This window comes from Oncorhynchus masou, chromosome 23 (assembly GCF_036934945.1).
Source record: "Oncorhynchus masou masou isolate Uvic2021 chromosome 23, UVic_Omas_1.1, whole genome shotgun sequence".
Classification (NCBI taxonomy): Eukaryota; Metazoa; Chordata; class Actinopteri; order Salmoniformes; family Salmonidae; genus Oncorhynchus; species Oncorhynchus masou.
In genome coordinates this window covers 31,184,767-31,212,075 of record NC_088234.1, presented here as the reverse complement: position 1 = coordinate 31,212,075, position 27,309 = coordinate 31,184,767, and the positions used below count along the sequence as shown (strand labels likewise).

The following is a 27,309-nucleotide window of genomic DNA, read 5'->3' as shown; positions in this document are numbered from 1 at the left end:
ATAAAACATATATCGATATCTAGATAGATATATAGAAAAATATATATATTTAATTTTTATAAGATATTCTTTGAGAACTAACAATTTACCAAAATAAAAGGAATTTAGCCGTATTGATTTTGCTGTTTATGTTTGAGCAAAAAAACACATAATTGGCCATGCATGGCAAAGAATGTAGGTAGAATTGCAGGAAATTAACTTTAAAAATGCAAACATTTCCCTACACCGCCAAGATGGGGGGGGCACTAAAATGTTTTCTCAAATTCAGCCCAGCACTGAAACCAAGGGCCATTGATCTACATGTATACCTCAACAGAATATGAATGCGTTCATCTATTGCTCTGGTAAATAATCAGAGGTGTACTACAGATTCAGACACTCTCAGAGGACAGTGGAAGTTGATAGGAACGCTTATTTATTGTGTACAAACCGGCAAGTTTCGACTCGTTGGCCTTCCCGCCAGAGTTCTACAGGAAGAAAGAAAAATCACGAGGATTTCAATCGGAAGTGTCCATCTGAGTTTCTCGCCTCTCTTCCTCAGTCTCGATCTATCCATGGCCGTGTGGGCGACGCATGGCTGGTGCTAGTTAGGGTTCATAATGCAGAGACGATATCGGTCTGTGAAGTCTCCTGTTCTTCCATAAAGATCCGAATACAACTTTGTGAACGTCATCACAAGGGGATTCAGGGTTGTGAATGAGGCCTGGTCTGTGTCCAAAATGGCCATGGTCTATTATGTAGAAATATCTCATTACACAGATGCAATTACTCCTCACTAGAGGGCAACGCCAGGTCTAGGAGAAGGTCAGTAGATAAGCACAGCGCCATTGAGACACTGCACAGGTCTTTGATAATGGAGAGAAGACCTTGAGAATGTATTCAGGCTTGATGTGCTGCAGGAGAAGGCTTTTGATAGGGACTACGCCAATGACAGTAATCCTATCTGTGATTTACTCCAATGGTAATTGGCTCAAGGGCAGGTTTTATTTTGTGTGTGTGTGCGAGCTTCTGTATGTGTAATAACAGGCGTAAATTTGTGATGTATTCTATTTGTCCACAGAGCTGTTTAACATCTGTCTGGCCAGGGCAAGGGAGAAGTGGAAATCTATGCCTACTGCACCACCCACTGAACCAGAGACTGAAGGTAGTGATTGATTTGATTTATTGGGAGTACAAGGTAGAGAGAGGAAAAATATACTACTTTCATTTCTTTATCCCCTTTTTCTAAAGTGCTATTGGAAAAGTTTGACCTGTCTTACAAATGGTGGAGGATTTCAATCGGACACACATTGATTCTAAAAATAGCCTACAGAAGGTTACAGAACTTGAGAGTTGGCTAAAAGAAACGTGTGATTGTTGAATCATTCAATGTGTTTCTAACACGTTCTTCTATCCTTCCTGGCTGTCTCTGTCTGTGTGTCTGTCTGTCTGTGCGCATGTGTAGATGCAAGTTTGTCCCTGGCGGACAGAGAGGCCAGTCTGGAGCTGATTAAACTGGACATCTCCAGAACCTTCCCACATCTCTGTATCTTCCAACAGGTCAGTGGCAGAACAACCACCACAACGGTTTATTTAATAATAATATATGATCTCTACAGATGAGCACTTTATTCAGTAGATGGAATTAAATGAATTGGTGTACATGTGTTGTCGGTATGCGTGTGTGCGTATGTAGTGTAAGGAAATGTGTGTGGGTTTTGTGGGAGTGTGTGTATATATAGTATTGTGAGTGTGCATAGAGTCAGTGCAAGATGGGGTCAGTGCAGGTAATCTGGGTAACCATTAATTAACTATTTAGCTCGGGGGTAGAAGCGGTCTTTAAGCCTGTTGGTCAGAGAGCAGATGCTCACTGTACTGTTTGCCAGACAAAAGCAGATTGAACGGTATGGGTTGGGTGGCTGGAGTCTGGTCATTTTTCGTCCCTTTCTCTGACACCACCTGATATAGAGGTCCTAGATGGCAGGGAGCTCGACTCCAGTGATGTACTGGGCCGTCCGCATCACTCTCTGTAGTGCTTTGCGGTCATTGGTGGTGCATTTGCCATACCAAGCGATGACGCAGCCAGTCAAGCTGCTCACAAATGGTGCAGCTGACAAATCTTTTCAGCCACCTGAGGGGGAGGAGACACTGTCGTGCCCTCTTTTTGACTGTGTGGGTGTGTGTGGACCATGTTAATTCCTTAGTGATGTGGATGCCGAGGAACTTCAAGCTTTCGACCCGCTCCACTACAGTCCCGTCAATGTGGATCGGGGCATGCTCTGCCCTCTTTATCCTGTCTTACTGGCGTTGAGAGGGAGGTTGTTGTCATGGAACCACACTGCCATATCTCTGACCAACTCCCTGTAGGTTTTCTCATCGAAGTCTGTGATCAGTCCTACCACCGTTGTCGTCAGAACTTGTTGGAGTCGTGCGTGGCCACTCTGTTGTGTGTGAACAGGGAGTACAGGAGGGGACTAAGCACACACCCTTGAGGGGCCCCTGTGTTGATGGTCAGCGTAGCAGAGGTGTTGTTGCCTACCCTCACTACCTTGGGTCGTCCAGTCAGGCGAGTCCATGATCCAGTTAGAGAGGGAGGTGTTCAGTCCCAGGGTCCCCAGCTTAGTGATGAGTTTAGATGGGGACTATGGCGTTGAACGCTGAGCTGTAGTCTATGAACAGCATTCTCAGTTATTTCCTCTCTTGTCCAGGTGGGAGAGCACAGTATGAAATGCAATTGAAATAGCATCATATGTGGATCTGTTGGGGCTCTATGTGAATTGGGATGAGTCGAGGGTGTCTGGGATGATTGTGTTGATGTGTGTCATGATGGTGTTGATGTGTGTCATGACCAGCCTTTCAAAGCACTTCATAATTACAGACATGGGTGATACAAGGTGATAGTCATATAGACAGGTTACCTTGGAGCTCTTGGGAACAGGGACGATGGTGGTCTGCTTGAAATATGTTGGGATTACAAACTGGGACAAGGCAAGATTGAAAATGTCAGAGAAGACACCCTAGTATTCCTTCTGTTGTTTTCAATGGTATTTAGCAGATAGTCTAAAGGAATTTAAGGTGTTAAAATTCCTCCTGTGTTTGGACAGGGAGGGCCATACTACGACATGCTGCACAGCATCCTGGGGGCATACACCTGCTATAGGCCAGATGTTGGCTATGTAAGTACACACACACACACACACACACACGCACTTTATGAATTCCTGATTGAGCCTTTGTGTGTATGCGAAGTGTATTTAATGCCTTTTCGTCAGAAGCACAAGGGCCCCCACACAACAAGGGGTTAATCAGAAACCGTTCCTTCTATCTCAGTCCTATTGTATAAGGTCATAGAAAAGCACTATCTTAGGCTATGAACAAAGTGTCAGTGAGTCATACGTTAGCCTAGGGGTTTGTCCCAAATGGTACCTTATTCCCTATGTAGTGCACTACTTTTAACTGGAGCCGTATGGGCCCTGGTTAAAGGTAGTGCACTATATAGGGAACGGGTTGTTATTTGGGGGACAGCCTCGCTCTGCTCAACGTAACAGCCAGTATATGTAGAGTCTGAGAGACCAGCAGCAGGCCTCCATCGCGCCAACAAGATTAGTCCAACCTTTCTGAGATATTTGCCCACCACACCTGGCCCTTTCTCTCTGTGTGTATGTTTATGTGCTTACATCTGTGTATTCCACTGCCGCACTGACCTAACTGTCTCGATCTCGTTTCGTTGGATTCGTCATCATGCTCCCGGGAACCTTCCACACATTAGAACTATCAGATTACTAAGCCCACTTTTCAGCTCATTTGTTATTGCCTTTTGAGTCTAATGAAATGAGTTGACAGTATGTGGTCAAAGCCTCTAAGTCAGTATACCCTACTCTAGACATGTTTAATTTGGCTGCACCACACCCATGCTGAGAAACGGCACACAGTGTGTTTACAGAGAAATCTTAACGTATCTTGATGTCTGGAGGAGTATTATATAATGCAAGATCAATGAGTTAGCCTCTGGCCTAAATATTCTGACATAAGCTTGAAATGGACATGGTCTAATTGACTCAACAACCAAAAACGTACAGATGTTTAGTTTTCTTATTGAACCAGAAAATCAACAGTTATTTCTGGTTCTTTCTGAAAGTTAGTTGGCTAACTCATTGATCCTGCTTTGTACTATACAGCCCTGGACTGACCCCATATGTCAGGCCTTAGGATAGATTGAAGGCCTCTGGATAGATGGAGAGTTCGGGTTAAGTGTTAGATAATCTCCTTTTCCCCTTTTCATTATGACTAGTCCTCGTAGTAAGGCTCCTAACACCAGTCATGAACACCACCACTAAAACTTAAACATAAACTAAACTAAACTACCATAACCGTAAACATCACTAACACACTATCTCTTGTGTTCATTTTTGAGTACACAGTCCTGAGATACAGTATATCAACATAGCTACAGCAATGTAGCACGACGAACATACACGTAACATAGTCACTAACACCTGTTCCTCCCTGGGGGTCCAGGTGCAGGGCATGTCGTTCATCGCGGCGGTGCTGATCCTCAACCTGGACACGCCGGACGCCTTCATAGCTTTCGCCAACCTGCTGAACAAGCCCTGTCAGATGGCCTTCTTCAGAGTGGACCACAGCCGTGTGAGTACAGTTTTGTTAGACACACACACACACAGACACAGAGAGAGAGAGGCAGGCACACACATGTAGTCAGTTGAATTTGGTGTTTGTGCTGGACTGGAACAAAAGCCTGCACACTTTGTTAGCACTGATTTGTAGAATACACCACTGCAACCATAGCACTTAGCACCCTGTTGGCAACGGTAGCGACGTTATTACATTTGTCTGAGTCATAGCTCCTAGACCACACAGCTTGGCTCTATCTGACTCGGTTGTTTTCTTCTTGCTTCTACCTCCTCAGATGTTGAAGTATTTTGCAGCATTTGAAGTGTTCTTTGAAGAAAACCTACCAAAGCTGTTTGTACATTTCAAGGAAAACAACTTGACCCCCGATATTTATTTAATTGACTGGTAAGTCAGACCCCCATCTCTTTCTCCCTCTCTTTTTCTCTCTTAGTCCTTTTGGCTTATGTAAAATATGTGTACAATCTGTATTTTTGTGCCACGTAAATTAAATGAAAGATCACCCACCATTTGCAAATGTGAAAAAAAGATATTGATTAAAAGATTGGCATGTTTTGTAGGTGCTTTTTTTTTCTCTGTGTAATATTTGCCCTTTAGAATGTGTTATTGTGTACTGAGAAGACCGGACGTGTGAGTGGCTTTACCGGGGGTGTCCTCTCCCACCCCGTGCTCTCGCCACACAGCTGCCACTTTTCACATCAGTTGCAAATATATAGATTAAGAGATGAGGTGGAGGTGGAAGTCCAGAGAGAAGCACTGCACATAAGCTATTGGACCATGTCGATAAATCCCATACAAACCAAAAGCGCCCCAGGAAAATGCATTTAATCCGTAGATAGTTTGAGAATTTTCTGATTTACAGTGCCTTATCTGTTCAAATGCCATTGTCCTTATCTGCATTCTCTTTCTCACTCTCCTTGCTCATTGTTATATTTTTGTGCATTGGACTGTGTGTGATTTTGTGCTCGTCAGCGTATGCTTAGTGTGTTTGCGTCCATGTCTCGATGGACTACTCCCGCCCGTGAATGTGTTTGGGTGTGAAAATAACGGCAGGCCTCTGTCTGTATGATGCCTTTTGTACCTCAATGCTTCAATATGGAAAGGTGTAACCAAATAAATTCTCTCTCTTATCTATCTATAGGATCTTCACCCTGTACAGTAAGTCGCTGCCGTTGGACCTGGCGTGTCGGGTGTGGGACGTGTTCTGTCGCGACGGTGACGAGTTCCTGTTCCGGGTGGCCCTGGGCATCCTGCGCCTATACGAAGACGTGTTGACCCGCATGGACTTCATCCACAATGCCCAGTTCCTCACCCGCCTGCCCGACCACATCTCCCCGACCAGCTCTTCTCACACATCCACGCCGTCCACATGACAAGCAAGAACAGGAAATGGGGGCAGGTGAGATGACACACATAGACATCTCTGGTTTTCCTTGATTTTTTTTTTTTTTTTTTTAGATTTTAGGAGGGATGTGCTAAGAAGCCTTCTGAGGCAGCTGACTTCAAAATAGTATCTTGAAAATAGACATTCTTTCAGGTGCGGCGCAACAGAGTTAGGAAGGTGGGGGAAGGAGACATTTATGTCAGCTCTAGGTTTGTGCTTTGTTGGTTAGCACCACTGCCTATGTCCAGCATTCTAAAGAATGAGGCTTGATGGAATTTCCTGGAAGCCCTTTCCTATGTGATTTGAATAGATGAGGTCACGCCATGCTTCTTCCTTTTGAGTATGGTATGAACTCCATGCCCCTTGCTTAACATGACTGATATTTCCTTGTTTCTCCTTTTGGCGTCCTCAGGTTCTTCAGGCCTTGCAGGAGCGGAACAGTCCAGTCCTAAAGCGCTGAGTCCAGTTAACCAGGAGCAAAACGACACAGACACTAGCTCGTTCTCCGACCCAGTACTCCACCTGACCGAATGAAACTCTAGACGAGCCCAGGCCAGGCTGTGTGTGAGAGCTGCCCTCTGGGCCCCAGATAGACATGCCCTCCCTGGCATGGACCTACCCAGGCTCGGCGTGCTCACGGATGGGGAAAACCAGCCGCTGTGTTCCCCCTGGTTCATGGAGCAGAGACACGGGAGGTCTGGAAAAGACTGGGGTAATGGGGTACGAGGACTTATTATGATGCCCCCTCAACACATGTTGTGTCCCCCTTCCCCAAATCGAACCGGGCAGACGAAGGATGCTCTCGAATGTACTGTACACTCCCAAATGTCTACAGCACGGATGTTCCTCTTTTTCCTCTTGATCTCTCCTCCCTCTTTCTCTCACTTTTTCACTCCCTGTGTCTCTCCTCTTTCTCACTTTCTCCTCCCTTTCTACCTCTACTCCCAGCCTCTGTTGCCGTTGGTCATTCCTCCAAATCAGCTGCGATTTTTACTGTTAGCCTTTGTTTTGTTTTTTGTTTTGTTTGGTTTGAATGTGGTTTCAATGTATTTTTAATTTGTTTGCCGTTTATTCGTTTGTTTTTGTTTGTTTCCGTACCATTCTATGACGTAAAGACTCCCAACAAGAAGCCGTGGGTGTTTGTGATTTGGGGACAACTGTTCATCGGCTTGAAAAGAGGGGGTAGTGAATTGATTTTTATTCTTCTGAAGATTCATCCGAAATACAACAAATAGACATTTTTTTTTGTATGTAGTATTGTTTGAGGCACCACAATGTTACGGTTCACTTTTTAAAGAAACATTTGACCAAAGAGGAAATAAGCTACTTGGGAAAATAAATGAAGTGATATTTAATGATGTCCTACACATACACTAAAGTGGTTTTAAACTGGAACAGCTAAGGTGGATTATGAGAACCTTCTGTGTCGTTGTGTGTGACACACATACCATATCGGTTGCATTTCTTTTCTTCTGTTATTTTCTTTTTTGCACATTTCATTTGTCATCAATAAGTTATTCTGTTTTATTTGTTTCTATTTGAAGTGTCATATCTTAATATATGTAACGGTTTGATTTTGAAGCTGCTTCACCGAATGTGTTTTGCAATAGAAGACTCCGGAAACGAAAAGAGATTGCTGAGGATCTTCTGTGTCCCTACTATTGAAAATGCTGGTATCCCTATTTGGCCTCAGTATGCTCTTCCTCTATTGGATGTTCTCACTCAGTATGTGCTATAACCCAATCAGAAGCGGTCTTACTCCTTGGTGAGGAGCAGAGTGGCTCAGATCTATTGCACGCTGTATGTTCCCTATTCCCGTAATGCCTTTCGTCATGTAGCTGAAAGACCTGAGTCATGTTAGGAGCTCTGATTTACCCCATTTAAAATTAACGGAACACACCAGCCTTGGTTTCAAGGTGTGAGCTCAATGAGAGAGAGTTGTTCAACAAGATGCTTTGGTGTGGTGTTCAGTTCACAGATCCTACTACTGCTTTCATGTCTGCCGCCACCACCACCACCTGCCAAAAAGATAACTCCTCTGTAGATGATTCTGAATGTATTGGAGGCTAGGTCCAAATGCAGGTACTGTACAGAACGCTCCATACTCCAGAGCCCCCAAGCATTTAGTGATCCCCTTTGGCTGTTGGGGATCACTCCTCACCCCCCTGTGCACGTAGACATTCAGATCACTGTACGAGGACAGATGCACTCCATTCCCCCTGCTCCCTTTTTGCGGTGAACACTGCAGTACTGCAATAAAAAATAGCAATCATTCTTGTCACCTCGTGCAGTTTCACCCCTGAAGTTTCACACTGTCGTTTAGACAATTTATCCCATGTTTTTACGATTTTTATTTTGTCTTGAGTATTTACTGTTATCAGTGTCCCTCACGCGTGACCATCGAGGATCCTTGTATGTGTGTTTTGTGTGTATGTGCTTTTGAAGAGCTTCCAGCAACTCCGATAGCATGTGAACACGCCTTATATCACAGAAGTGCAACCTGGTAAGTATAAATGGCCCCCGTTTTAAATTATTGAATACATTTTTTTTTTTTACATTTTTGTAGTAAATCTGCTTTTTATGCTTTGCTTTGATTTGTCAGTTTGACTATGTCCTCTCGTGACATTTCCAATGGACCCTTTTCTGTTGTATTGAACTCGAGTTGGACTTGGGTGGCAGGGTAGCAAGGTCAACTGGAGCTGTATATAACTACTGTTTTATTAAATAAATGATCTATTCATACCGGTTAACTTGACTGACCCATGTTAACTTTTATCTCTACTACTGGTGTGTGTGTGTTGTCATTGTTTTTCCATAGTTGCAGAGCAAGTGATCGACAGGAAACCGCTTCATAGCCAAAGGTGGTGTAGAGCAGGGGAATTCAACTCTAACACAACAAGGTCCGGAGCATGCTGTTTTTCTGTTTTATCTGATAATTAATTGCACCCACCTGGTGTTCCAGGTCCCCGTGATTAGAGGGGAACATTTTTTTTAAATGCAGTGGAACTGGTTTATTTATTTTTATAAAACAACAACCATACATGAACAAAAGACAGACACACACACATTTCAACAAACATCAATGACATCATACCTGCTCAGACCCACATGTTCCCACCACAACCAATACATATCACATATGTCTCGACCACACTCCTCCTTCATCCCTTGGAACTTTCCAGTGCATGTAGCGCTCTGCCATATGGCCTCAAATTGCACTGTTCTATTTTTCTCCGTAGTACACACCTTTTCAATATTTAAATAATAGTACATTTGATTCATCTTCTCTCGTAGTGATGGAGAATCATTTGATTTCCAGTTTTTAAGTAGATACTTTTCTTCCTCAATGATTTTGAAAAAGAATATTGGTCCACCCCATTGGGTATCCCACAGCACCCTCATATGCCATGTCTTGAAATATGCACATAGACGGATTAATGGCACCGGAGCAGAAGGCAGACGTTTTACGTGCCCCCCCAAAAAATGTATCTGCGTTGTTTAACTTATTTTTTTACTCATTTTGTACATAATGCTGCCGCTACTGTCTCTTATGACCGAAAATAACTTTTAGACATCAGGACTGCGATTACTCACCACGGACAATCAGAATCCTTTTTCTTCTTTCAAGACTCTGACGAGCCCAAGGCGGAGGATATACAGCTCCTCGGGAACAGGCCCCGACCCCAGTGATCTCCGTGAAGAGGAGGTGGAGAAAGAGAGACCGGAGAGCGAGCTGCCTTTTGAGAATTTGGAGGCTATCGAATAAACCCCCACTTCCCTCAATTCTACTAGCAAACATGCAATCTTTAGACAATAAAGTTGACGAGTTACGGGCAACATTTAAACTACCAACAGGACATTAAAAACTGTAACATCATATGCTTCAGGGAGTCGTGGCTGAACGACGACAATATCAACATACAGCTGGCTGGTTATACGATGTACCGGCAGGATAGAACAGCGGCGTCTGGTAAGACAAGGGGTGGCGGACTGTCTATTTGTAAATAAGAGCTGGTGCACGATATTTAAGGAAGTCTCAAGCTATTTGCTTGCCTGAGGTTGAGTATGTCATGATAAGCTGTAGACTACCTACCGAGAGAGTTCTCATCAGTATCCTTTGTAGCTGTTTTACATACCACCTCAGTCAGCGGTTGGCACTAAGATAGTGTTGAATGAGCTGTATTCCGCCATAAGCAAACAAGAACCCGTTACCCAGAGGTGGCGCTCTTATTAGCCAGGGACTTTTATGCAGGGAAACTTAAATCAGTTTCACCAAATTTCTCAGCATGTTAAATGTGCAACCAGAGGGGAAAGAACTCTGGACCACCTATCCTCCACACACAGAGATGCATACAAAGCTCGCCCTCCATTTGGCAAATCTTACAAGCAAAAAATTAAAGCAGGAAGCACCACTGACTAGATCAATAAAAAAGTGGTCAGATGAAGCAGATGCTAAGCTACAGGACTGTTTTGCTAGCACAGACTGGAATATGTTCCGGGACTCCACCACTGGCATTGAGGAGTATACCACATCTGTCATTGGCTTCATCAATAAGTGCATCGATGACATCGTTCCAAAAATGACCGTACATATATACCCCAACCAGAAGCCATGGATTACAGGCAGCAACAACACTGAGCTAAAGGATAGAGCTGCCGCTTTCAAGGAGTGGGACTCTAACCCGGAAGCTTCTAAGAAGTCCCGCTATGCCCTCTGACGAACCATTAAACAGGCAAAGCACCAATACAGGATTAAGATCGAGTCGTACTACACCGGCTCTGATGCTCGTCGGATGTGGCAGGGCTTTCAAAATCATTACGGACTACAAAGGGAAGCACAGCCAAGAGCTGCCCAGTGACACGAGCCTACCAGATGAGAGAAACTACTTTTATGCTCGCTTTGAGGCAAATAACACTGAAACATGCATGAGAGCACCAGCTGTACTGGAAGAATGTGTGATCCCGCTCTCCGCAGCCGATGTGAGTAAGACCTTTAGACAGGTCAACATTCACAAGGCCGCAGGGCCAGATGGATTACCAGTCTACTGCAAGCATGCGCCGACAAACTAGCAAGTGTCTTCACTGACATTTTTAACCTCTCCCTGTCCAAGTCTGTAATACCAACATGTTTTAAGCAGACCACCATAGTGCCTGTGCCCAAGAACACTGAGGTAACCTGCCTAAATGTCTGCTGACCCGTAGCACTCACGTCTGTAGCCATGAAGTGCTTTGAAAGGCTGGTCATGGCTCACATCAACACCATTATCCCAGAAACCCTAGACCCACTCCAATGTGCATACCGCTCCAACAGATCCACAGATGATGCAATCTTTATTGCACTCCACACCGCCCTTTCCCACCTGAACAAAAGGAACACCAATGTGAGAATGCTATTCATTGACTACATCTCAGCGTTCAACACCATAGTGCCCTCAAAGCTCATCGCTAAGCCTAGGACCCTGGGACTAAACACCTCCCTCTGCAACTGGATTCTGGACTTCCTGGCGGGCCGCCCCCAGGTGGTAAGCGTAGGTAACAACACATCCGCCAAGCTGATCCTCAACACAGGGGCCCCTCAGGGGTGCGTGCTCAGCCATCTCCTGTACTCCCTGTTCACTCATGACTGCATGGCCAGGCACGACTCCAACACCATCATTAAATTTGCAGATGACACAATGGCGGTAGGCCTAATCAACAACAACGAGACAGCCTATAGGGAGGAGGTCAGAGACCTGACCATGTGCTGCCAGGACAGCAACCTCTCCCTCAATGTGATCAAGACAAAGGAGATGATTGTGGACTACAGAAAAAAGAGGACATCCACGCCCCCATTCTCATCGATGGGGCTGCAGTGGAGCAAGTTGAGAGCTTCAAGTTTCTTGGTGTCCACATCACCAACAAACTAACATGGTCCAAGCACACCAAGACAGTCGTGAAGAGGGCACGACAAAACGTATTCCCCTCAGGAAACTGAAAAGATTTGTCATGGGTCCTCAGATTCTCAAAAGGTTCTACAGCTGCACCATCAAGAGCATCCTGACTGGTTGCATCACTGCCTGGTATGGCAACTGCTCGGCCTCCGACCGCAAGGCAATACAGTGGGTAGTGCGAACGGCCCAGTACATCACTGGTGCCAAGCATCCTGCCATCCAGGACCTCTATTCCAGGTGTTGTCAGAGGAAGGCCCTAAAAACTGTCAAAGACTCCAGTCACCCCAGTCATAGACTGTTTGCTCTGCTACCGCACAGCAAGCGGTCCTGGAGTGCCAAGTCTTGGTCTAAGAGGCTTCTAACAGCTTCTATCCCCCAAGCCCCATAAGACTCCTGAACATCTAGTCAAATGGCTACCCAGACTATTTGCATTGCCCCCCCACCCCCTCCACACCACTGCTACTCTCTGTTGTCATCGATATATAGTCACTTTAATAATTCTACTTACATGTACATACTACCTCAACTAACCGGTGCCCCTGCACATTGACTCTGTACATTTATCTATTATTCTTATCCTTATATTTTTTTTTTTAACTGCACTGTTGGTTAGGGGTTCGTTAGTAAGCATTTCACTGTAAGACCTGTTGGTCTACACCTGGCGCATGTGTCACGTTCGTCATAACGAGGAGACCAAGGCACAGCGGGATGAGAATTACATTCCTCTTTATTAAACGAAGAATACTTAAACAAACTAACAAAACAATAAAACGAACGCGAAGCTATAAACACTAGTGCTGACACAGGCAACTATACAAAGACAATAACCCACAGATAAACCAAGGAATATGGATACCTAAATATGGTTCCCAATCAGAGACAACGAATAAAAAGCTGCCTCTGATTGAGAACCAATCCAGGCAACCATAGACATATAAACACCTAGACTATTAAAAACCCCTAGACATACAAAAAAACCTTGACAATACAAAAACAAACATACCACCCTTGTCACCCCCTGACCTAACCAAAATAATAAAGAAGATAACTAAGGTCAGGGCGTGACAGCATGTGACTAATATATGTAAGTTTACCTTTAATCAAACTTCTGACAGCCAAATTTCTAACCCCACCCATTACTTTTATGACTTTATTATGCTCCCAGAAGCCATGAATTATTGATTTGTTTTACACTTAAGACCTGACTCTGCTGTTGTGCTGTAGAATTTGTCTCTTATAATAAATTCTATACAAGAGTTTATACTGGATTAAGGGTCATTTCCCTCGATCTTGTTCCTAGATCAGTTATTTTCTTCAAAGAGAGCGCCTATTTAATTGACAATCTTTAAGGCTTTGTATATCTTACCTATCATGTGAGTCAAATAGGATTCCCTCAATATTGCTCTGATGTCCAAAAGCTTTCGGGCTGAAATTTTGTGATATTAAACTTTGAAGTTGCATATATTCGAACATGTCTACATTGGTGAGTCCAAAATGGCTTTTTTTTGTTTTGTTTTGGGAAATTGTTGCATTATGAGCTGAAGTGAAATATTCCATGTTGACTTATAGTATGTCAGAAAAAGTATAGGAAACTGACAGATTGTCTTTTTTATACAGATGGAAATGTTCCTGATGAATGCTGTTTCCAGTATTACCAAAGAAGAATCCCCAAACAATTAATTGTGGCATATGAAATGACCAGATCTGACTGCACTCATAAGGGGGTCATGTATGTAGCCTAAAATAAGTTTCCTTGTCATACATGTTTACACACACACACACACACACACACACACACTACACCTACAGTAGTGATATTTATTTTGATATTGTCTCTTTTCCAGGTTGATCACACACAAGTCTGAATGGCAGGATGCTTGGCACCAGTGATGTACTGGGCTGTTCGCACTACCCTCTGTAGTGCCTTGCGGTCGGAGGTCGAGCAGTTGCCATACCAGGCAGTGATGCACACACATTTGTGCCAATCCAGATGAGTCTTTGATTGACAGGATCATGAAGGCCATCGATGAGAGTAGATTCCACTTCGCTGTAAGAAGTTTAAAATCGGAACATGTATAAACTCAGGCTCCTACTTCATTGTCAGCTCTGCTATATTCTAGCAATCATGATAATCACTTAGATGTATGACACATGTAATGAACATGTTATGAACATGAAATACGTTGTATAACTCAACAAAAGGGCTTACCAAGAAAAACTTTAAAAAGCCTAATTCGAGGCAGAAAATAGTTGCCGCTCTTAACAAAAAAACGTCAAATTAATTTCTTGTTCTTTAGTCCGGTGTTCAGGATGAGTACAGGTGACTGACATTTTGACATCAAGCTGACATCTTCCTCAAGGCAACCTGACAATTGCACTTATATTTATAGCCTAGTGGCCTTCTGAGACACATGGTAAAAATGCAAATATCATGATTCAAGGTAAATAAATAGCAATTTAGCACACAATAAGAAGACAAATCAGGTGCCTAGTTGATAAAAAAAATAAAGGGAACACTTAAACAACACAATGTAACTCCAAGTCAATCACACTTCTGTGAAATCAAACTGTCCACTTGGGAAGAAACACTGATTGACAATAAATTTCACATGCTGTTGTGCAAATGGAATAGACAACAGGTGGAAGTATAGGCAATTAGCAAGACACCCCCAATAAAGGAGTTGTTCTGCAGGTGGTGACTACAGACCACTTCTCAGTTCCTATGCTTCCTGGCTGATGTTTTGGTCACTTTTGAATGCTGGCGGTGCTTTCACTCTAGTGGTAGCATGAGACGGAGTCTACAACCCACACAAGTGGCTCAGGTAGTGCAGCTCATCCAGGATGGCACATCAATGCAAGCTGTGGCAAGAAGGTTTGCTGTGTCTGTCAGCATAGTGTCCAGAGCATGGAGGCGCTACCAGGAGACAGGCCAGTACATCAGGAGATGTGGAGGAGGGCAACAGCCCAGCAGCAGGACCGCTACCTCTGCCTTTGTGCAAGGAGGAGCAGGAGGAGCACTGCCAGAGCCCTGCAAAATAACCTCCAGCAGGCCACAAATGTGCATGTGTCTGCTCAAATGGTCAGAAACAGACTCCATGAGGGTGGTATGAGGGCCCGACGTCCACAGGTGGGGGTTGTGCTTACAGGCCAACACTGTGCAGGACGCTTGGCATTTGCCAGAGAACACCAAGATTGGCAAATTCGCCACTGGCGCCCTGTGCTCTTCACAGATGAAAGCAGGTTCACACTGAGCACATGTGACAGACGTGACCAGTTTGGCGGTGGGTCAGTCATGGTGTGGGGTGGCATTTCTTTAGGGGGCTGCACAGCCCTCCATGTGCTCGCCAGAGGTAGCCAGACTGCCATTAGGTACCGAGATGAGATCCTCAGACCCCTTGTGAGACCATATGCTAGTGCGGATGGCCCTGGGTTCCTCCTAATGCAAGACAATGCTAAACCTCATGTAGCTGGAGTGTGTCAGCAGTTCCTGCAAGAGGAAGGCATTGATGCTATGGACTGGCCCGCCCATTCCCCAGACCTGAATCCAATTGAGCACATCTGGGACATCATGTCTCGCTCCATCCACCAACACCACGTTGCACCACAGACTGTCCAGGAGTTGGCAGTTGCTTTAGTCCAGGTCTGGGAAGAGATCCCTCAGGAGACCATCCGCCACCTCATCAGGAGCATGCCCAGGCGTTGTAGGGAGGTCATACAGGCACGTGGAGGCCACACACACTACTGAGCCTCATTTTTGACTTGTTTTAAAGACATTACATCAAAGTTGGATCAGCCTGTAGTGTGGTTTTCACTTTAATTTTGAGTGTGACTCCAAATCCAGACCTCCATGGGTTGATAAATTTGATTTCCATTGATAATTTTTGTGTGATCTTGTTGTCAGAATATTCAACTATGTAAAGAAAAAAGTATTTAATAAGAATATTTCATTCATTCAGATCTAAGATGTGTTATTTTAGTGTTCCCTTTATTTTTTTGAGCAGTATATATATATATATATTTCCCCTTTATTTAACTAGGTAGGCTAGTTGAGAACAAGTTCTCATTTGCAACTGCGACCTGGCCAAGATAAAGCAAAGCAGTTCGACACATACAACAACAGTTACCTATGGAATAAACAAACAAACAATCACTAATACAGTACAAAAATCTATATACAGCATGTGCAAATGAGGTAGGATAAGAGAAGTAAGGCAATAAATAGACTATGGTGGCAAATTAATTACAATATAGCAATTAAACACTGGAATGGTAGGATGTGCAGAAGATGAATGTGCAAGTTGAGATACTGGGGTGCAAAGGAGCAAGATGAATAAATACAGTTGGGGGATGAGGTAGATTGGATGGGCTGTTTACAGATGATCTATGTACAGGTGCAGTGATCTGAGAGCTGGTGCTTAAAGCTAGTGAGGGAGGTAAGAGTCTCCAGCTTCAGAGATTTTTGCAGTTTGTTCCAGTCATTGGCAGCAGAGAACTGGAAGGATAGGTGTCCAAAGGAAGAATTGGCTTTGGGGGTGACCAGTGAGATATATATATACCTGCTGATATACCTTACAGTCTAACCAGACACCTAGGTATTTGTAGTTGTCCACATATTCTAAGTCAGAACCGTCCAGAATAGTGATGTTGGGCTTTGGTGACAAAGCGATCAGTTGAAAAGCATGCATTTAGTTTTACTTGCTATTTTTAAGAGCAGTTGGAGGCCACGGAAGGAATGTTTTGTATGGCTTTGAAGTAATCTGATGGATGTTTGTTTTAACACAGTGTCCATTCTAGAAGGGCCAGATGTATACAGAATGGAGTCGTCATATATTCTAAGTCAGATGGAGTCTGCGAGAGGTTGATCAAAGAATCACCAGCAGCAAGAGTGACATCATTGATGTATACAGAGTCAGAAGTCAGAGAATTGAACCCTGTGAGCACCCCCAGTTGAGACTGCCATTTGGTCCGGACAACAGGCAGTTCCGATTTGACACACTGAACTAATCAGAGCAGTTAGTTAACACAGTGAACCAAGCCAGATGTATACAGAATTTGAGAAACCAAGGCTGTTCAGTTTGCCAATAAGAATGTTGTAATGACAGAGAAGAAAGCCTTAGACTGCCAGGTCGGAATACGGCTCCATAGTAATGTCTCTTATCGATGAAGCGGTTATGAATTGTTTAGGACCATTTGAGAAACCAAGGCAGTTCAGTTGCACCAATAAGAATGTTGTCATTGACTCTGAAACCAGATTGCATAGTGGAAAGGTACGGTGAGATTCCAAATCATTGGTAATCTGTTATCTTGGCTTTCAAAGACCTTAGAAAGGCAGGGTAGATTCGATATAGGTCTGTAGCAGTTTGGGTCTAGAGTGTCTCCCCCTTTTGAAGAGGGGGATGACCGTGGCAGCTTTCTAACCCATGGGAATCTCAGACGATACGAAAGAGAGGTTGAACAGGCTAGTAATAGGGGTTGCAATAATTTTAGCAGATAATTTTAGAAAGAGAGGGTCCAGATTGTCTAGCCCGGGTGTTTTGTAGGGGTCCAGATTTTGCAGCTCTTTCAGAACATCAGCTATCTGGATTTGGGTGAAGGAGAAGTGGGGAAGGTTTGGGCGAGTTATGTGGGGAGCGCAGGGCTGTTGACCGGGGTAGGGGTAGCCAGGTGGAAAGCCCAGCCAGCCATAGAAAAATGCTTTTTGAAATTCTCAATTATTGTGGATTTATCAGTAGTGACAGTGTTTACTAGCCTCAGTGCAGTGGGCAGCTGGGAGGAGGTGTTCTTATTCTCCATGGACTTTAGTGTCCCAGAACGTTTTTGAGTTTGTACTACAGGATGCAAATTTCTGTTTGAAAAAGCTAGCCTTAGCTTTCCTTAACTGCCAGTGTATATTGGTTCCTAACATCCCTGAAAAGTTGCATATCACAGGGGCTATTCTATGCTAATGCAGAACGCCAGGATGTTTTTGTGCTGGTCAAGGATAGACAGGTCTGGAGTGAACCAAGGGCTATATCTATTCCTAGTTCTACATTTTTTAAATGGAGCGTGCTTATTTAAGATGGTGAGGAAGGTACTTTTAAAGAATAACCAGCCATCCTCTACTGACGGGATGAGGTCAATGTCAGTCCAGGATACCCCAGCCAGGTCGATTAGAAAGACCTGTTTGCTGAAGTGTTTTAGGGAGCGTTGGACAGTGATGAGGGGTTGTCGTTTGACCGCAGGTCCATTACGGATGCAGGCAATGAGGCTGAGATCTTTGTTGAAAACAGCAGAGTTGTATTTGGAGGGTGAGTTAGTTAGGATGATATCTATGAGGGTGCCCGTGTTTACGGATTTGGGGTTGTACCTGGTAGGCTAATTGATCATTTGTGTGAGATTGAGGGCATCAAGCTTAGATTGTAGGATGGCCGGGGTGTTAAGCATGTCCCAGTTTAGGTCACCTAGCAGCACGAGCTCAGAAGATAGATGGGGAGCAATCAATTCACATATGGTGTCCAGGGCACAGCTGGGGGCAGAGGGTGGTCTATAGCAAGCGGCAACGGTGAGAGACTTGTTTCTGGAAAGGTGCATTTTTAGAAGTAGAAACTTTAATTGTTTTGGTAAAGACCTGGATAATAAGACAGAACTCTGCAGTAGCAGAGTCTGCAACACTGCCCCCTTTGGCAGTTCTATCTTGGCGGAAAATGTTAGAGATGGAAATTTCAGGGTTTTTGGTGGTTTTCTTAAGCCAGGACTCAGACACGGCTAAGACATCTGGGTTGGCAGAGTGTGCTAAAACAGTGAATAAAGCAAACTTAAGGAGTAGTCTTCTAATGTTAACATGTATGAAACCAAGGCTTTTACAGTTACAGAAGTCAACAAATGAGAGCACCTGAGAGCTAGTAGAGAGCACCTGAGAGCTAGTAGAGCTAGGCACTGCAGGTCCTGGATTAGCCTCTACATCACCAGAGGAACAGAGGAGAAGTAGGATAAGGGTACGGCTAAGGCTATAGGAACTGGCCGTCTAGCATGTTTGGAACAGAGCAAAGGGAGCAGGTTTCTGGGCACGATAGCATAGATTCAAGGCATAATGTACAGACAAATGCATGGTAGGAGGAGAGGACATTGGAGGTAAACCTAGGCATTGAGTAATGAAGAGAGAGATATAGTCTCTAGAGATGTTTAAACCAGGTGATGTCACCTCATATGTGGGAGGTGGAACAGCATGGTTGGTTAAGGCATATTGAGCAGGGCTAGAGGCTCTACAGTGAAATGAGAGAGTAATCACTAACCAGGACAGTAATGGACAAGGTGTATTGATATTTGGGAGAGGCATGCATCGCCAAGTGATCGTATGGATCCAGTGAGTGGTTCGGCTGGCTGGGGACACAGCGATTCAGACAGTTAGCAGGTCGGGGCTAGCAAGCTAGCAGTTAACAGGCCGGGGCTAGCAAGCTAGCATAAGGGCCTTAGAGGGACGTCGTGATGGGGAAAGTCTGTTTTTGCCTCCTCGTGCGGTGACGTTGATAGACCAGTCGTGAAATTAGTAGGGTTCCAAGTAGCAGAGGGGTCCAAGTCCAATTGGAAAATGGGTATAGTGGTCCAAGAAACTGGCCGATGGATCAGCTAACAGTCCAATTAGCAGAATGGGCCTTCAGGAGACGTCGGGCATGAGGGGCCTGTTGGAATCCTCGGGCAGATTACGTCGGTATTCCAGTCGTGAAGGATCGGCGGGGTTCCATGCCCTGTACCGGTAAAAGAAGGGGACCGGATATTGTAGCCGTGGAGTGGGCATCAGGAGTAGCCCAGGAGCCCTAGCCGGGAGATGGGTCTAGCATTAGCCAAGAGTAGACAACCCGGGTTGCGGTTAGCTAGCTGCCATGATCCAGATGAAAAGGTTCAGAGTTTGAGGTTGGAATCCGGGGATATGGATTGAAAAATAGGTTGGGTATGCTCTGGTTTGAAACGCGTTGTACGAACTGAAGAGAGCTTTCTGTGCTCAAGGTTAGCTGACTGATAGTGGTTAGCTAGATAGCTTCAGTTGATGTATTCCAGTTTGGAGGTAAATAGAAATACTTTAGGGGGAAAAAACAAAATCCACACCACATTGGGTGAGGCGGGTTGCAGGAGATTATTTTGAAGTTGAGGTTTAGGATAAATATTAAAAATAATGTGAAGGAAAAGAGATAAAAATATATATATACATGGGACGAGACAAGACAAAGATGTCTGACTGCTACGCTATCTTGGAAATCTTATGTGTATGCCATGTTTCAATGATAGGCCATGTTAAAATAAAGTACATACATAGGGGATATTTAAGTGTCTGAAAGGATGGCACAGAGATTTTTAAAAATCAAGGCAACTCAATTATAAAAGCCCTTACCTTGAACTACACATTATTTTTATTTTTTACATTGTTGTGTGTCCCACTAGGCTATAAATAGGAGCTAAGTGCAATTTTTTGTTCACTCTGAGGAAGACCCTTTGGAAGTTTTTCTTGGTAAGCCCTTTTGTTGGATTTTCATAATTGAACTCTATACATTGTATCACTTTTCTTTATAAGCTTTGACTTTTTCTTCTCTCACAAACATTTAGCATGTATGAACAATACTGAGACAACAGGCTCTTGATCAATCTTACCATTTTGTATGGCTTGTTTTTTTATACATCATGTTGGGTGTCATTTGAGTTTATATTTTTCTTGTTATATCCGGCGCCGACAGAGATGGCCGCCTCGCTTCGCGTTCCTAGGAAACTATGCAGTTTTTTTTACGTGTTATTTCTTACATTAGTACCCCAGGTCATCTTAGGTTTCATTAAATACAGCGTCAACTCACCATCAGTACGACCAAGAATATGACTTTCGCGAAGCGGATCCTGTGTTCTGCCTTTCATATCCATCATAGTATGTAACCTCATATCTATGAAATCCTGCAATGTTTATTTAGGTCAAACCACACATTTAGTGAAGCCCACATTTGTGGGCCCAGGGCTGACAATGGCATAGCCATATAAGCTGGTTTCTATTCTTATTAACTCAAATAGATCTTCAATCATCAGTGTCATTTTAGCTATAGAGTCAATCAGAGAGACTAAGGGATGGGTCTGTCTTTACTGGCCACAGGGACCCTGATAATATCTCAGGTCAAAAAAAGTCTACCTGATCTATCCTAAATAGTCTTGGTATTACAGTTTTACTGCAGTTTTTTTTTCAATCACTTTGTTGCAATTTTCACCACTGTTGTGCTGCGCCATTATTTGCCGGTTTGTGGCCTGCCTGCTAGCTTGCAAAATTCTTGTTCTTCTCCTTTGACACCTCAACAACGAGCTGTTTTCCCCCACAGGACTGCCACTGACTGGATGTTTTTCTGTTTGTCGCACCATTCTCGGTAAATCCTACTGTTATGTGTGAAAAGCTCAGAAGGCCGTCCGTTTCTGAGATAGGTCACTGGTTAAGCCCATTCTAATGTTCAATCGAACAGTAACTTGATGCCTGTCTGCCTGCCTGCCTTACTCACTTTCTGTAGGAGCTAACCATTTTTGTGAACAGGGTTCTGTATCTAATTAACTGGCCAAAGAGTGTATAGTTTGATAACTGCCACAATAAAACCTATATCAGATTATTTTTTTCTACGAACAGTATGCACTGTATAAGGACACTGAAATTGTAAGACAGTTTTTTTTCAACATGCTTCAAACTTTACATTGGATACAAACATACAATTGGTTTACAGTAAACTTGAAAAAGTGTGTCCTTTTTCAAGTTTTTTTAAAATTACATTTATAGCAGTCAATACAAACTGAAAACCATTAGCATATAAAATATGAATGGATAAGAGCAACAAAATACAAACAATAAGAGTACAAGTCTTTAAATCGATAATGTCCTGCTGTCCTAAAGGAACTCATGGGATTGGTGACCTAATGTACCGTTCAGTTCTAGACTTAGTCGAGTCAGTTTGTTTTGGCTGCGGGTGTTCCTGCTTGTCACTGTGAATTGGGCAGGGGGTAGCTAGTCTGAATTTAGATTTTAGGACGCGAAGTCTGTGCAGAGTTGTGTCCGTCTTGAAGCCGTGTTAGGGACAGGGTCTTAAGTGCCTCAGTATAACTGAAGTATCCTCCTAGGATGGTGTGGTAGATTTCCTGTGAAGGTCCCTGATAGGATCTTGCACTTGTCAGGGTTCAGTGTCGTGCTGTGGTGTGCTGATGTTTGTTGTTGTGCAAGTGTGGACCAGATTTAGTTCTTCGACATATTTCCTCCAGGTGTCAACATCCCGAGAGCATCCAGAAGACTTCCTTGAGCCACGCCCCCACCAGCTCCTGACAGTCTGAGAAGCTGTCTTGGTAGAGTTCATACTGGTACATAGCTAAATACTATATGGATAATGGTATTTGCCCTCTATTATTCCTTCTATCAACACTTAAAAAATATTTGTTTTGAGTAGTATATCATATGTTTTTTGCTATTGGATTAAGTGTTAGGCTCACCGTTTAGTACTTTTAACTATCATTATCTGATGTATTGGTGACTAAGTGAAATGTTGTCATTGTATTTCGCATAAAACTTTGTATGAATAACTCGGGGGTTAAAGATGTGTTCAACTGCTCAATGCTCAATCAAAGGTCCTGAACATAAGACAGAGGGCATTACAAGTGTTATCAGTTTAGACTTTGGTACTAAGTTTTAGAAAATACACCACTTACACCTGAAATGTGCCAAAGTGATATTTGGCAAACCGTAATCTGGCATTTTATGGCGGTTTTGGAGCAGTGGCTTCTTCATTACTGAGCGGCCTTTCAGGATGTGTCGATATAGGACTAGTTTTACTGTGGATATAGATACTTTTGTACCTGTTTCCTCCAGAATCTTCACAAGGTCCTTTGCTGTTGTTCTAGGATTGATTTGCACTTTTCGCACCAAAGTACGTTCATCTCTCGGAGACTGAACGCGTCTCCTTCCTGAGCGGTATGACGGCTGCGTGGTCCCATGGTGTTTATACTTGTGTACTATTGTTTGTACAGATGAACGTGGTACATTCAGGGATTTGGAAATTGCTCCCAAGGATGAACCAGACTTGTGGAGGTCTACAATTTGTTTTCTGAGGTCTTGGCTGATTTCTTTTGATTTTCCCATGATGTCAAACAGAGGCACTGAGTTTAAAGGTAGGCCTTGAAATACATCCACAGGTACACCTCCAATTGACTCAAAAGATGCCAATTAGCCTTTCAGAAACTTCTAAAGCCATGACATAATTTTCTGGAATTTTCCAAGCTGTTTAAAGTGTATGTAAACGTCTGACCCACTGGAATAATCTGTCTGTAAACAATTGTTGGAAATATTACTTGTCATGCACAAAGTAGATGTCCTAACCAACTTGCCAAAACTATCGTTTGTTAACGAGACATTTGAAAAAGTGGTTGAATAACAAGTTTTAATGACTCCAACATAAGTGTATGTAAACTTCCGACTTCCACTGTAGCTGTTACCCAAACAAGCCATTCTACACCTACCTACACTATTGATAACATGGACTAAACTAAATGTTTGCCCTTGTTTTCGTGCTAGAATAACTAAGTTACCTAATCATTACTGGAAGAATGTCTAAATGGACATTTTATCAGGTGTCTCTCTGTTTCGGTCTCATGCGGGAATTGTTTGCGCTGCATGTGTGCCAAGAATGAGCAGGGAAGAATAGCTAAGTTAATCTCCGATGTTGTAGTGTACACATCTCCAACCTGCAACTTCCTGGAGGTTATGTAAGCTTCATTGATGTGCATAATTTACTCACCACACACTTTGTTTTACAGCAACTTTACAGGAGTTTTGTTTTACACATTCTTCCTTTTGTGCATGTTTGACTTAACATAACTGTTTCTTCATGCTCTCCAATGTGGTCCTATGCACAGCACAACTCTGAAGACGACGGGTCAGAAGATTTGTGTGGACCCCACCCAACCCTCGGCCAAAAGAACTTTGAAGGGATTGCAGTTATCGTCAGACTCCACTTGAGTAAACGTAATTTCAATGCATCCTCCTGAATGATGCTATGCTGAAAAAGTTGTACTTTATGACACAGTATTTCCACAGCAGACAGTTGTAAGTAAATGGTGCTGCTTATCAAAGAGCTAAATGTATCAGCCTTTTGACATTTCATATCTGATAAAGATGTTTGATAAGTAATGACTCATTCTTTCCACCCTGGAAATGTTTGTATGATTTCTGCTAACTGGGCAACTAAACCACTGAGTGAAATCAAAAATGTTACATTTTGAAGACAGCTTAAAGTGATTGCAAATAAACTGCTCAGTGCGCTCTCTACCACCAATCTTGAGTACGTTATTTCCTTCATGACAACTATAATATAACCTGGTGTTGTAAATACAAATACAACTAAAACTACTTATAATACATATGGTTTTCCTCTGTGGACAGTTAGTGATTTGACTGATCAGAGACCTTTGCAGAATGGTCACTCATAGGGTGAATAGTTTCCTTTACAATGTCGCCATCTACTGAACATCAGAGGATAGTTGATTCTCTTATAAGAAGCTGGTTGTTTGCCATAGTTTTTGGAATAGCTTACATAAGTCTTGAAGTTATTTTATTTAACCAGGCAAGTGGGTTAAGAACAAATTCTTATTTGCAATGATGGCCTACACCGGCCAAACCAATTCCTATGGGACACCCAATCATGGCCAGTTGTGATAAAGCCTGGAATCAAACCAGAGTGTCTGTAGTGACGCCTCTAGCACTAAGATACAATGCCTTAGACCGCTGCGCTACTCGGGAGCCGGAGGAATCAGTCGGGGCAACTTCGGTTTTAGAGGGGGAGGGGCATAACCTGGCAGTGGGCCTGGGGGTCCTCAGAATTGTTTTGGGCATCTAAATATCATTTCCTGCAGTTCTACTGGGGCTGTCTCCGGCAACAACAATAAAATCTTGTTGACCAAGAGTATCAATTGGTCAATTTTTAAACATGTATTTTTCCAAGATCTACGTTATATGTACTGACCTAGTCTGATGCTTTAAGCACGCTGTTTGATTAAATAAGACACAAATGACTCAAGAGGGATCAAGACCCTTCTGCCATTAAGCTCCTGAAGTTGCCTGTAATAGCCTACACCAGCAACCTTCTCCATTTGGAGTGCCAATGTAGCTTACAATTTCTACCAATCTGCCCTTGTTATGATTTTCATATGCACATTTGTGGAAGTTTAATTTATAGTCTCAAAATCATTGTCTGTGGTTGTTCTATAGTCAAATTATACAAATCTAATAGTAACTTTTGCCATCTAAAAATAGCCTACATAAAGCCAACACAAACATTGCAGCCTGCAGGTCAAAAATATCCTTTAAAAAAAAAATCACATTGGCTACATTGGTCACATGAACTTCACACTAGCAACGTTGTATGAAATATTCTGGGCCCTCAGTTTCCTACACCAGTGAGCTCAGGACAGACACAGCTGTAGGCTATTTGTGCAAGGGATACGAATTAATCAGTTATTTTATTAAGTGTCCACTGGATCAGAGCATTACATTTTTCGCTTTCATGCTGAGTGGTTATCAAGAAGAGAGCTGGAACTATTGTTCAAATACTATACATTGAGGAACTATCATTCTGAATTGAGTCTAAAAACAGTTTGTTTACTTGCTGTTTGAGGTGAAGAAATATTACACAGAGAAGCTCCACAGCTCATTCATTAGTGGTGGAGAGTCAAAGCAATCAGACATCCCCAACTGGGCACATTTATAGAACTAAATGTGTGTGACAGCCAAGTAGACTAGTCTTACTTCTATATGCACATCCTTACTCAAAATTGACAGGAGCATTTCAAACAAAAGACAAATCAATAAATTAAAACTCATGAATGCAATAAAAAAAAAAACAAGTTTCTCACAAGTGTAGCATAGGTTGTGAGTTTTGCAAAACACATGTCCAAGCCGACAATGAGAACAGTAAATGACTAATAATACAATTTTGAATGCATTAACCAAACAAACTCTGGTGTAACGTGTACGCTGGGAGTCGGGAAGCAAGTACAGGACTGCAAATTAAATCAATAGAACAAAACAAGAAAAGCGTACAGGCATGAAACAGTCAACAACACCTGAGGAAAGAACCAAAGGGAGTGACAGATATAGGGGAGGTAAGAACCTGTCAAGCCAGCTGAGGCATGGAAGCCTGACGAAACAGCTGAGGCATCGCCGAGAGCTTAGGCAATGGAAGACTGATGAGCCAACCGAGGCTTGAGAACCTGTCGAGCCAGCTGAGGCATCCCCGGTTGCTTTGGCAGCAGCTCTCGGACCCCGACGTCACCAGTAAAAATAAATCCCTGTTGCTTCCCCTTGGTGAGGAATTATTCTGTAACGTGTACACTGGGAGTCAGAAAGCAAGTACAACGCCAAGAACCACAAAATAGACATGATACAGAAAACTGAGTCAATAACACCTGTGGAAATAACCAAAGGGAGTGATAGATATAAGGGAGGTAATCGGGAAGGTGATGGAGTCCAGATGAGTGTCATGAGGCACAGGTGCGCGTAACGATGGTGGCAGGTGTGCGTAATGATGAGACAACTGGCGACAACGAGAGGAGGAGCGGAAGTAGATATCACAATTGGAGATTAGAAATGATAGGAATTACAGACAAATGTAGGCTACTACTGGTGATATATGTAATGGGGAATTGATAGACACAGCAAAAAAATACACACAATAAAGGGAAACAATGAATACCCACGAAATGGTGGGAGAGAATGCATTCTGGAGAGAAAAGTGCCTTGTGCATCTGAGCCACAATCCCCATATTCCAGTATCAACATTTCCAAGCAAACAAAAACAGGGAAAAGGGAGAATCTGTAGACATGCTGATAAAAGAAGACACTGACAGAATTCAGCCCGCCTTCACAAGATCATAACATGCAAATATGTCCCCTTTTGTGTTTTACATGATATTCAGTTTCACTGGCATAATAGTATGCTCTGTGGATGGTCTTAAACTGCAGTAATTTAATAACTGCAGTAATTTAATTTAATTTTTTCAGAAATCTGAAATTATATGAACATGACTGGGTATTCAAACATGTACATTTACAGTGCATTCGGAAAGAATTCAGACCCCTTGACTTTTTCCACATTTTGTTGCTCTTGCCAGCATACTTTGGGTCCAACATGTACGCTGCGGCGTGTATGGGCTTCAAGCAGAAGTTTTCGAGCTTTTTGATGTATTTCAAAACCGCAGTTTCCTCTGCTTGGAGCAATAGTGAAGTGGGCAGGGCAGTACGGATTTCTTCTCTTACATCTGCAAGCAGAGTCTGAACATCAGACAGGATGGCATTGTCTCAATCCGTGCAATGGCTACTGCTATAAGTTTCAGGAG

At 43.2% G+C, this 27,309-nt stretch overlaps 1 protein-coding gene and 1 pseudogene across 1 annotated transcript; both read left to right on the top strand.

Moving 5' to 3' along the window:
• Positions 1-8,794, top strand: part of LOC135510741 (TBC1 domain family member 14-like) — a 57,886-nt pseudogene extending 49,092 nt beyond the window's left edge.
• Positions 8,795-9,926: 1,132 nt separating this feature from the next.
• LOC135510092 (C-C motif chemokine 4 homolog) lies at positions 9,927-22,257 on the top strand. Its single transcript, XM_064930884.1, has 4 exons — positions 9,927-9,983; positions 13,561-13,672; positions 13,920-13,992; positions 22,189-22,257. The coding sequence occupies exons 1-4, from the start codon at positions 9,953-9,955 to the stop codon at positions 22,255-22,257; spliced, it is 285 nt and encodes a 94-aa protein (XP_064786956.1). The 5' UTR covers positions 9,927-9,952.
• Positions 22,258-27,309: the final 5,052 nt, after the last annotated feature.